The sequence below is a fragment of the Phycodurus eques genome, chromosome 13 (assembly GCF_024500275.1).
Source record: "Phycodurus eques isolate BA_2022a chromosome 13, UOR_Pequ_1.1, whole genome shotgun sequence".
Lineage (NCBI taxonomy): Eukaryota > Metazoa > Chordata > Actinopteri > Syngnathiformes > Syngnathidae > Phycodurus > Phycodurus eques.
This window is the reverse complement of record NC_084537.1, coordinates 16,592,321-16,605,571: the sequence shown is the minus strand read 5'-3', so window position 1 is coordinate 16,605,571 and position 13,251 is coordinate 16,592,321. Positions and strand designations below refer to the sequence as shown.

The following is a 13,251-nucleotide window of genomic DNA, read 5'->3' as shown; positions in this document are numbered from 1 at the left end:
AATGCATTAAATGTATGTATTTGATTCTTTTCTGAAGGATTTTCACTCCTGTTTTGTCAGTGACAGCAGATACCTTCCTCGTGGAGGGCAACAAGCAGGAACATCAGCTATCCAACCTGAAGCCCAGCACCTCCTACTCGGTAGCCCTCTATGCCACCAAGGGACCCCTCACCAGCGGCACTGTCATCGCCAACCTCCAAACACGTAAGCATTGATTTTCTTAAGCGTCATTCATCTCTGTTGTGTTCATTGATGACACACTAGCAATCATAATTTAAGTGATATTATAGTTGGATGGACAGAAAGCAACGGATGGTGGGTCCGAGCAGCAAACTAGCAACGTGTGGAAATATTTTTACTAAAAATGAGCGTGGTCAATTGCAAAATATGCTAAACGTCAATGTATGTGTTTATGGAACATGTTTAAAAAGTGTTTTAATATGTTTAAAGCCATATGTTTAAAAGGTGAGTTTTAATATTTTTAAATGTTAAAAGCGATATCAGATTTGTATTCACATTTGGAAGAGGCCTGATTCCCTTCTGAAGATATTCAATCCCATGTGGGTTAAGATGCCATGACACATATGCCAATTGTGCCACTTGAGAGAGAAAAATTCAGTATTGTCTCCTTTGAACCATGTTGCGTAACTCTTCAGACATGCTGAGAATCCCCAAAAATAACATTTTCTCCACACCTTTAATTGTTTCACTTTTCCAGACAGGATAGACACATTTATAAACAATTGTTCCAGTTTAGCAAAGTTGCAACTTTGTAAACTTTTTAGGAGTTTTCAAAAAAGGTGAGTAAGCAGAGAAGTTCTTATTCCCAGAGGAGCATCAACTCTTCCTCTGGCAGAGATGAGATTCAAACAATGACAACATGCCAGAACAGGGCTGCAGAGAAGTCAAAACACGAAGGAGGCTGAGAAATGCGACATAGAACCATACCGGTGTGCTGCATGCACACAGTAAATCATGAATAAGCAAATGTCGAAGTTGTTTCACATTTGGAAACAACAACTGCTGCCTGCCATCTTCAGATTTCTTCACTCTTGAAAATAGAAAACTTGGAGCTGAATTGATGAGGAGGTGCATCAATTCAGCTCCTCTAACAGGAACGAGGGAAATAAATCTTCTATTTTGGAGCGTACGGGGTTACGCATGAACCAGATTTCTTGATAATGACATGAACCACTAGGGGAGCCTCACACAAGCGCAGCACAATCAGTTGAGATGTTGACATCCTCGCGGAGGTTTGACATCAGGCAAACTGATTGGATTATGAAATAAATAAATAAATCAACACTAACTGTCCATCCATCCATTTTCGATACCGCTATCCTGTTCAGAGTCACGGTGAGCTGGAGCCCATCTCAGTTGACTTTTGGGCGAAGGGCAGAGTACACCGTAGACTGGTTGCCAGTCAATCAGATATAAAGAAAGACAACCATTCAAGCTCACATGCACAATGTCACTGAGTTGGAATTGAACTCAGTAATAAGCAAGTAAACCTCTATACCATGAACAATAGATTTTCTTTTTTTTTTAATCGCAAAACCATTTATTTACAGATGTGTATTTATCTCACATACATACACTCACACACTACTAATATTCCATTAAAGGTAGTGATAACACATCACCACAAATACAGTCCAAAAATATTCATAGCTGCTTGTCAGAAGATAAACTTTCATTGATCAAATGCAAACTATATCCATCCATCCATCCATTGTCTTCCGCTTATCTGAGGTCGGGTCGCGGGGGCAGTAGCCTCAGGAGGGAAGCTCAGACTTCCCTCTCCCCAGCCACTTCCTCTAGCTCTTCCGAGAGAATCCCGACCCACAGCTCGTGACCATAGGTGAGGGTAGGAACGTGGCTCAACCGATAAATCGAGAGCTGCGCCTTTCGGCTTAGCTCCTTCTTTACCACAACGGATCGATACAAAGTCCGCATCACTGCAGACGCTGCACCGATCCGCCTGTCGATCTCCCGTTCCATTCTTCTCTCATTCGTGAACAAGACCCCAAGATACTAGAACTCCTCCAATTGGGGCAGGATCTCATCCCCTACCCGGAGAGGGCACTCCACCCTTATCCGACTGAGGACCATGGTCTCAGATTTGGAGGTGCTGATTTTCATCCCAGCGACTTCACACTCGGCTGCGAACCGCTCCAGTGAGAGTTGGAGATCACGGCTTGATGAAGCCAACAGAACCACATCATCTGCAAAAAGCAGAGATAAAATTCTGACACCACCAAACCGGACCCCCTCTACGCCTCGGCTGAGCCTAGAAATTCTGTCCATAAAAGTTCTGAACAGAATCGGTGACAAAGGGCAGCCTTGGTGCAGTCCAACCCTCACCGGAAACTAGTCCGACTTACTGCCGGCAATGCGGACCAAACTTTGACTCCAGTCGTACAGGGACCGAACAGCCCGTATCAGGTGGTTTGGTACCCCATACTCCCGAAGCACACCCCACAGGACTCCACGAGGGACACGATCGAACGCCTTCTCAAAGTCCACAAAACACATGTAGGCGCCGCCTACCGTGGGCAACTCCAGAGTGGAAAAGAGTCCAACCCCTCTCGAGAGGCCTGGTACCAGAGCCCAAGCTTTGTGTGGAGGTGAGCCCGACTATACCTAGTCAGAACTTCTCAACCTCACACACCAGCTCGTGCTCCTTCCCTGCCAGAGAGGTGACATTCCACGTCCCTAGAGCCAGCTTCTGTAGCCGGGGATCGAATCGCCAAGGTCCCCGCCTTCGGCCACTGCCCAGCTCACACTGCACCCGACCCCTATGCCCCCTCCCACAGGTGGTGAGCCCATGGGAAGGGGGACCCACGTTACCCTTTTGGGCTGTGCCCGACCGGGCCCCATGGGTGCAGGCCCGACCACCAGGCGCTCGCCTTCGAGCCCCACCTTCAGGCCTGGCTCCAGAGGGGGGCCCTGATGACCCGTGTCCGGGCAAGGGAAACTTAGATCCATATAGTTTGTTCTTCATAGGGGTTTTTGGAGCCGTGCTTTGTCTGGTCCCTCACCTAGGACCTGTTTGCCATGGGTGACCCTACCAGGGGCGTGAAGCCCCAGACAACTTAGCTCCTAAGATCATTAGGCCACACAAACCCCTCCACCACGATAAAGTGAGAGCTCAAGGAGAGGTGTAAACTATATTTAAACTCAAAATTTGCCCCGGTATTAATGTTAATTTAACTGTACGGTACTGGGAAAAGGACTAAGCCCTGCAGTGAATAGCAAAAACTGATTAATAGTTTAGACCATAAATATACCCCAAATTATTATCCTTAAACAAAGAATACTTACAGAGGATTTGATTTTAAAAAATATATATTTTTTTTAAATCACTGAAATGGCATGTACTTGCGTACATGCGGCAAAGACTCTCTGTAACTTCCATGAACAATCCAGGCTAAATGTAACTCCTCTTCGACATACAAAGCTTATCTGTCACTTCACATACAGTGGCGCTTTGAGATATGGGTGACCTGACTTATGAGTTTTTTGATACATGAGCCGTTGATCAGACGATTTTTTTTCAAGGAAAAATTTGAGGTACTAGCGCTGTATGGTGGCAGTGAACTCAACTCGCTTCACAACAAGCAGCAGTTTTACAGATAGTAAACAGTCGTTCATAAAAAAAAGAGGCTTCAAACTGTTTATTGCCATACCCATTTGAAGTTTACTGTCAAACTAAACATAAAACAGATAATTACACACTGTTTATAAACGCCATAGACGAGCTAACAAATAGCATTGGCATTACAGTGTTATAAACCTATTAGCAACGGCTGCACAAACAGTGGGGCAACACATGAAGAAAGATAATATAATAATACTCAAAGACATATTATCCTCTGCGAAAATGTACTATTACTGTGGCTAACTGATAAGCTGTGACCATCTTCGTATGACTGGATTGTACTGCCCCCCAGGTGGCCATGGCCACACACCAGAAGGAGCAGCACAAACTCCATTGGACTGGAGCAGTGTTTTATAATTTAATTACTGTGTGTGTTTATAAAATATAATACAGTATATTAGTGTTATTTTTCTTCTTTAAAAAAAAATTTGCAATTTGTGTAGGTTTAAATTGTTTGGGCCTTAAACGTAGCTCGAGTGATGACAATTTAAGAGCACACACTTGGTTATTGCACATGGTTTGATGTTTGTTTTTATGTTATTAAATGAGTTTTTCAGTATACCCTGTTGCTTCATGTTGAAGATGATGATTGTGGTGATGTGTGTGGGAAGACTTGACATAATGGGCCAGCAGAGATAAAATAAATCAATATACACATTTACAAAGAACGAGAGAGCACTCTTGTAAATGTGGCGAGTGCCGCCTCATTGTTGGACAGTGCGGCTCACCAAACGCAGATAGTACAAGTTATATGGCTGGAAAATAAGAAAGTAACATAATACACTGTGCATGTTTGTATATAAGCCTGAAGCCTAAACTACTAAGAGAGCCCCCCCATCCCCCACCCTTGCAGCCCGCTTACTGAAAAGTGATCGGTGTGTTTTGGAAGCAGTAGAGCTCCATCATGCGGACTGCGTCACTGAGCTCTAGAGCTGCTACTGCTGAGGCTGCTCCTCTTGCTAATGTATTGTATTACTTTACAAGTGCCTCACACATTTCTGCCAGACTTACTGAGCTAGTGTCCCTATAGAGCCTGTGCTTCTCGCTGATGAGGGCAACATGTTCAAAATTGTGCACATTGTTAAATCTGATTCTAAATGAACTATGGTATGTATGCATATTAATGCACGTTTGTCTCTTACAAACCACCATGCTTGAGTAATTATTCAAAGACTTAATACACAAGGATTCAATAAGCATGAGCCATGAGGAAAGAGTGCTTTAAAAACAGAGAATGTCCTACATTTGGGATCATTTGACACTTGACACTAAAAGAAGCCTAATGTGCAGTGTGCCTATTGCAGAGTCCAAATGGCTTATGTTACTCAACTGCATGCCTCTGACAAAGTAAACATTGTTAGCTAATTGAATATAACCTACCACCGCTAGTTAGGACAAATTGTAATCCATAATAGGTGGTTTGGATAGAGGGAGGATGGAAACAGCCGCTGGTGCTCTTTCAATGGCTTTATTGAACAAACGGTAACAAAATACAATAAACACAAGCATATTCTTACCGACCTGCCAACGGCCCTAAATGATGCAGTTACTCCGCACAGACAGCAGCCAAAGCTAAAGCCAGTATATAGCTGTATGTTTGTACGTCCGCATTTGCGGACTTCCACGTCACCCGTATTATGTTCCTGGTCTAGGGAAACCCAAACCATGACTTGGTTCAAGTCTCCCCAATGTACCAATTCCCGAGTAAGACCAGTGGCACTAAAACACCCAAAAAGTTTCAGTCTTTCTGAGGGAGAAATATGCCAACACAGCAAACAAAACAACCCAAACTGTCTGACCACAAACCAAAATTGTAAATGAAAGACAAGCTCTTAAACTTTCTCCTAAAGCTAAAACTGTAGAAAAAAGGGGTTAACAAAAGCAGTTTCTCCCTCCTACCCTTCTGCAAGCAGGTTCCATTCACAGTGGTCCTCTTTCTGTTTGGTACAACACGTCTTTCAAAACAGTTTCTAATCTCTACTCACACCAGGATGAAAACACACACACATACTGGCGAGAAAAAGATCTAAAACAAAGAGACATTAAAAAACAATGACATAAGGTCACAGCACTCAACAGGCCAGCCACGCCGTTTAAAGGCAGTTAGTATGCATTCGTCACAGTAACTATAGTTTAGAATGTGTGGACGATGATGGATGCCATTTTGCCAGCGAGCATTACTTTAGCCTCAGTCATCTTTTGGCCTTTTTTTAACAGGATCTTTTGCTGTATTTGGCAAAATGGTTTGTTGTATGGCTATAGGCAGTTCCAGTCATCCCGCACAAGGCGTGCGGATGCATCGTTTCCCGAAAACCCGGAAAGGGAAAGCCCGTGGGAGTTAAACCCTATATTAATCAAACAAAATCTATCATCATTACTTTAAGCAGCAATATGAATGAATTTATTTCGTGTTAAAATGATATTTTTTTTACACATACTGAAGCACTTAACATTTTCTGCAAACGCCAACGCCCTGCCCACGACTGAAAGCCTTAGCCAAAGGGAAAAAAAAAATGAATGTCTTAAAAATTGTAGCCTATTTCTTTCATAGTTCACAAACTGGTCATGATGTATATTTGTATATTTGTGATGTTTCTGGAGAAAATATTGCAGTTATTGTATCAGGATTACAGCACTGCTGATCACTTTATATTTCTTGATGACCCTCTGCACCATTTGCACATTTCTCGCGGTATCGGTATTACCGCACTGCTGGATATGTTACATTGCTTAATGACTATCTGTACTTATGTTTATGTCCTAAATGTTTGTTTGTTTATAGTTGGTTGTTTGATGTAGTACTAGAGAGGTTCCAACTACCAGATCCATTGTTTTTGTTGTTTTAACATGCAGTACTTGGCCAATAAAGATGATTCTGATGATCAGAAACTAGTGCTGTTAGCTAATGCTAATCTGTGCATTCAACAAAGCAGAATCAAGCTCTGTTTGATGTAGTGTTTCAGAAAGTGTAGTCAGGCACCCGGACTTGAAAGTCTTGGATCTTTACCCAATCCAGTTGCCAAGTCATGGATGGAGAAATGTAGTGTTATTTTTTTTCAATTAGTCCAATGTTACGTTACACAGGTGGAAATTTAGAAGGGCTCTCCCACAGAAATGTTCTGAAATTGAGATAAAAGATTTATTGGGTTTTAAATATCATATTTAATGGGTGGGCAGGCACTCCAAAGAGTCAACTCTTTGTATAGAAGCAATTAAAAAGATGTTTTTCCATAAAATGTCCTCTTTAAATGGAAATCGTCTGCCATAACATTAGTTGCACATCAACATTAACAATGTTATTTCTTACAAATGCATTTCTCATGGAAGGACACCTGCTCAACCACCCTTTATCTCTTACTTGCATTGGAGAAACATAGTGGATATGAATTTTTAAATATATAGATAGATTTGGGTTAGAAACTGCGGCACGGTGGCCGACTGCTTAGAGCGTCAGCCTCACAGTTCTGAGGACCCGGGTTCAATCCCCGGCCCCGCCTGTGTGGAGTTTGCATGTTCTCCACGTGCCTGCGTGGGTTTTCTCTGGGCACTCCGGTTTCCTCCCACATCCCCAAAACATGCATTAATTGGAGACTCTAAATTGACTCTAAAAACTCCACACAGGCGGGGCCGGGATTTGAACCCTGGTCCTCCGAACTGTGAGGCCGATGTGCTAACCAGTTGCCCACCGTGCCGCCCTCTTTGCATATTCCTTTCAATAATTTTCCATCTATTCCTTTCATTACAAGCTGTTTATTCAGTAGAATTCATATTTGATGGTTATAAACCAGAAAAAAAGCACGTCCTCATCCTGTGAGGTAATACCTCCTTTGTAAAGCATGAACAGATGATCCCATCTGCTGCTTCTCTGTCTGTTTATTCCATCAAACTTTGTTTATACTTTCTGTTAATGCTCAGCTCAATCCTATTCCGAGCAAAATTTTGAAAAATCTAAATGGAGAAATAACATCACATGGTAATTTTTTACTATTTGAAAAGAAACATTCCATCTCTGCTCTCTCACCTTTCATTTCAACAATAGGCTTCATGTAGACAAACCAAAAGATAAACTTTGTTCATTTTCTAGCACATGCAGTCAGAATGGGCACTTGTCAGATAAGGGGAGAAGGTGGACACGGAGTGGCTGTGTGGAGCGGTGAGAGGAAGCAAAGGGAAAAGATAAAGAGTGCAATGGAGAGGCAGAGGCCCGGGTGATGTGGGAATAGGTGGTGAGGAGGGAAGGGCAAAAATGAGGTGCAAGGGAGCTCAGATATGGCGGGAATGTGCAATGTGTGAATTTGTCACTGTGGACTGCAGTTTTCTCTTAAATCTTGGAATGCACCTTTGAGTCAGCAAGCTCTCTTAAACACACTCAGCTTTCCATTTTTCTTTGTTCTCTATTAAAATGTAAAGTTTCCCGATGTGGAACTGCCGATCAGAATCGCTAAGAATAAAGTTTCCGGAGGAAACTTAATGACTGAGCTATCACATGTTGGCATCCTTCTACCTCAAGAGACAATGGATTTCTACACCGGTAGAGGTCATGCCGGCTTGCAATGTCTTTGGTGACCATCCAGTCCAATCCGAGATCTGCAGGTCACGTTGCAGCAAACTTTGGAGTACATTCAGTCTTGTGGCTTCTGGAGTTGCTCTTAGTTGTTTTCGCTCCTTTTTCATCATCTGTTGCTCTTCTCTCCACTTGAGATACAAGTTTAATTTGTTCTGTGACTACACGCTTAAGGAAAAACACTTGTATCTCCAATCACCTTTCCCCATTCAAAAGAATGGAAACTCCCTGAATACATTCTCGCCCTCCCCCCCCAAGAAATGCAGTGTTTTAAAATTAAAACAAGCAGCACTATAATATTTGCTTTATAAAACATATAGTAATCGCATCATTAAATAGAATGTAACATATTAAACAGTTTGTGCATCATGATTAATTCATTGCGACTGTCTGGTGTGCGTGACTTGGCCACCGGAGGGCAGTATATTACAGTCATGAAAACAGATGAAGAAGAATTTCACAACTACTGTGACCGTTAGTCCATCTATGGCGTTTGGTATTGTGTCTTAGCATTAAGTTAGCAAAATGCAAAATTGTGTGGTTGCTCTCAATACACGATGGATTGCCACTCATGAACACTAGTTGCTGAACGCCGCACACTGCGAGAGAGTCAACTGGGGTTTAGCCATGTTGCTCGGTGTTCGGCAGGCTTAAAATGCTCTTTGACATTTACACTCAACCTTAAATTGAACTTCTTTAACCTTTGAATGTACATGCCCAAATGTTCTCGCACAACTTTCTGTTCTCTAACACAGACCTGAATGGCAGGTGTTTGAGTCATGAATTGACCAATAAGTTTTCTAGGACTTGAACCCCAAAACACAGGTGATGTAAGGTAGGGAAACTGATGCGATGTGACTCAAACCGCGGCACTGTCACGGTGCCTGATTTAAAGCAGTTTGGGGAGAGTCAAGAGTACACTGGACGCGCGGCGTAATGTAACGTCCGATAAAACTTGGGTGGGCTTGACAATCACCAGTTTGCGTTTGAGAATGTGATGGACTTTGAATTACTTGCTGCTCCACTCACTTCAGTCCTGCAGGATGTTCATAATAGGCCTGAGATTGCTCGGTAGACTTATATTCCTTTGTTTATATTGGAAAAGAAACTCAGCATCCAGGCAAATATTGATACTGATTTGTTTATTTCCATTTCTCATGACAATCATCTACAATACGCCAACCAATTTTTGCCTCTCACAAAATTGATAAGGCTCAGTTTCATCTTCAGAAACAACTTTGACTGAAGTTTACAATCAAAGCAGTCAAAGCATTTCCTGCTGAGATTGTAAACTTCAGAATTAAAGTAGAAGCACAAGACATTGTGCTGTTACATTAAATCAAAAATCAAAAGTGTTGAGGCACAGAACTACCACTTTGTCATGCACGAGATTTGTTGGGCATGGCCTCATCCTTCAAATCTATTTTCAGACTTACACTCGCAGATCAAAAGGCCTAAAAAGAAAAATATCTAAATACAGAAATCACTTTCAGATGGCCCCCTCGGCGGTACTGTGGTGTGTTTCGTATATTTAATAGAAGCGGCTCAGGTTAAGCTGAAGATGGGCCGGTGCTGCTTCTCTACATCACAGCTTTTGAGGAAGAAAAAAAAAAACCCATCCCCTTAAAGGTCCTTGAGTGACCTGAGAAAAACGTTCTTACAGCCCATGTTCTGCCCGGCCGCCTCTTTGAAGCCTTTTGTAAGCAATTATTCGTCAATGACACGTCGGCTGGTCAGTTAAATGTTGCCCGCTGTGTCTCATTTCCAGGGTATTAATTTACAGCCCGTGTGGCGACATTTGCTCGCTGCAGCTGCTCCGACCATTTTACTGCCGCTGATGTCGTCTGGTGCATCTGGCCCCATCGTGAACGAGTCACACACGTTGTCTTCTTAACAAGGCGAGGATCAGACAGACAGCTGACCTTGAGCTCTGCTCTATTTGTTCTGATTCATGGAAATTCATATCAAATTATACATTCAAATATTTTTTTGCATAGAAGCGCAACATATGAATCAATTAAAATGTAATAATCTTGGATATTGTCTAAGACACTTTTGTTACCCAATTTTCTTGATCGACAATGGGGGAATTATTTATTTAGTATTATTATTTTTGTATTAATTTTAGATGGCAGCAAATACCAAGAAAATTAATAGTATAATAAAAGCACCGTACAATATTGTTCGTGTATCAGTTTCTAACCCTCCATCCATCCATTTTCTGATCCGCTTATCCTTATTAGGGTCGCGGGCGTGCTGGAGCCTATCCCAGCTGTCATCGGGCAGGAGGCTTTATGAATAATCGTTTTTTGTTTTTTTTTCTCTCCCAACAATAAATACTGTGTAACAAGTTAGCATCGTGGCGGCACGGTGATCGACTGGTTAGAGCGTCAGCCTCACAGTTCTGAGGACCGGAATTCAATCCCCAGCCCCGCCTGTGTGGAGTTTGCATGTTCTCCCCGTGCCTTCGTGGGTTTTCTTCGGGCACTCCGGTTTCCTCCCACATCCCAAAAAACATGCATGTTCGGTTAATTGACAACTCTAAATTGTCCGTAGGCGTGACTGTGAGTGCAAATAGTTGTTTGTTTAAATGTGCCCTGCGATTGCCTGGCAACCAGTTCGGGGCGTTCCCCGCCTCCTGCCCGATGATAGCTGGGATAGGCTCCAGCATCCCTGCGACCCTAGTGAGGAGAAGTGGCTCAGAAAATGGATGGATGGATGGAAGTTAGCATCGTGCTCTTTTTCAGGTCCCTAACACTGACTCAACAGCGCCTCTGCTGGTGGTTGCCAAGTAGTTCATTTCATGGTAATCAGTATATTGGAAGAAACTTGGCTAGGGTACATCAATATATCTACAATATGTAAGTTATAAAGAGAAAGATTGTTGAAAGATTAAGTATGCTAATTTAAAGGAAATGAAATAATATTATTTATCTAATAACATGACAAAAATATTAAAATGTAAAAAAAATGACCAGAGATGCTGATTACTAAATGATGTGTTTTGTTAGTTGAATTTGACTGTGACAAGTTTTGCACTGACCAACCAATCATGATGAAAAATGCTGATGTCATTGAGGGCCAGCTAACTGGGCAGATTTGATAGGGCAGCACATAGTGGCTGAAGTCTGATTGGACAACAAAAATCCAACATAAAAATACCTGAAGCAGTGCAGCCAAGAAAAACACTGCGAAATGACGAGAAGACACTGTTGGGAATAGATTAATACAATTTCTTGGAACAAATATTAGAGTATAGGTTGTAAATGTAGGTCAGTGCTTCTGATCGTGTTTAGGCCAGCAGAGAAGGCCTTGCTGTCCCTGACCACTCACCACTGATAAAAACACATTACAAATGAGAGTTTTTTTTGTTTTTTATTTTGCTTATTTAGCAGTAGAAATGTAAATCTATCTTTTCAAAGTCAACTGTATGTTGTACAAAATTTTAGACTGACTGGAACTTTTCCCATTTTCCTCATTTGCTACAAGACCCAATCAACTATCAGTTCCACACAAATTGACAAAATTATTTTCAATCAATGCATCAACTAATCGATTATGATGCCTATGCCGAGTATTAACATTAGTAATCTAAGTTAGCTTTGTTTTCCCACTGCTTTTTCCTTTTAAACCAGACTGGTTAAGGTATCTCGATATAGGGCGATGTGAGTGCGTTCACCTTTGTGTAGTTTTAGAGCACGTATCAAGGTGTTCCAAGCCAGGCAGAACCAAGTCAAACCACTCAAAGTTCTTCTCTTCTCGTGCTTTCGACAGCCATGGACGCTCCTCTGAACCTGACAGCCAGCGAAGTGAATCACCGCAGCGCTCTCATCTCCTGGCAGCCGCCCATCTCTGAAATCGACAACTATATGCTCACCTACAAGTCACCTGATGGCAACCGTAAAGTAAGCGTCACATATACTGTGGCTACACTTCACAAGCATTTGATGTCTTAATCCAACAACTTCACATGGTTTTCCCCCTTCTGTCCTTGTATATTAGTATTAATCATCTTCAACCTAGCATGATTGACCGTCAGATATCACGTGTCACAAAGAATGTGACTGTAATGTACTTGATAGAGCCCAACCAATACCGATTTTGGAGGCTAAAAAAAGCTGATATTCGATATATTGGCCGATATCTGATATATTCGCTCATAACCGATAAATTGGCCGATATACGAAATAAGAACATTGATATACTCAAAATGAGAATGACATTTCTAAGTACCCCAAACTTTGAAACAGAAGTGTATGTGTGCATGACTTGACATTTATAGATGACTTGCAATAGCTCCATTAAAAAAAGTAGGAATTCTAATCCTCTTTATGAGATTAGCATCTGTTGTTGCTATTGTGATCCCATATCACCCACTTTAGTGTTCTATGTTCAGTCAGAATAGTGTGTATTGCTTGTGCTGCACTCCGAGACATTTCAAGACATTCTGTGAGCTATTGGCTATTCAAAAGACATACATTATTAATGAATGAAGCAGCAGTTGGCAGTATAAAAGGTTAGCTTTCATCTCCAGTGGGAGTCTTTACATCGGCCTGAAAATACTTGGAGTTATTACGCCGCTCCTCAGGGACAGGTTAAATGCAGAGCACGCCACTCTATATTGTGTATGTAAAGCGCCTTCAAGGAGACGTAGGATGCATTTTTTTCACAATTTAAAACAGTTCCCGTTTGTTTTAATCACGTCTGGTAGGCTTTTAGCATGGTATTGTCAAAATACCCTAAAGATCAAGAATTATTACTTGTGGAGGCAGCACTACACTACACTGTGCGTATGTGCCACATTTATCATTTACCCCGCCCCCACTCCCCTCCACTGCATTGACAAATGAACCGAGCAATCAAGTATATGCCACTTAATCAGAAGCTAATTTGTTCATTGTACAAGACTCAATGCAGCTCCGCTTTTGGTGTTGATATAATAGCTGGGCAGTTGCACCCATAGGGGGATGTGGCTGTTTCTATTGGATAGTACTACTTCATGATAGTGTTTCTCACGGTGTAGTCC

The 13,251-nt window shown here is 42.0% G+C and overlaps 1 protein-coding gene across 8 annotated transcripts in view; it reads left to right on the top strand.

Moving 5' to 3' along the window:
• Window positions 1-13,251, top strand: part of tnr (tenascin R (restrictin, janusin)) — a 174,230-nt gene that overhangs the window by 141,340 nt on the left and 19,639 nt on the right. For 7 of the 8 annotated variants that reach the window (XM_061694707.1, XM_061694706.1, XM_061694705.1 and 4 more), the window contains 2 exons: window positions 61-204; window positions 12,000-12,130. In XM_061694707.1, coding sequence (XP_061550691.1) covers window positions 61-204; window positions 12,000-12,130 — 275 coding nt within the window. The remainder of the gene's footprint in view (window positions 1-60; window positions 205-11,999; window positions 12,131-13,251) is intronic. The other variant, XM_061694708.1, reaches the window with a different exon arrangement.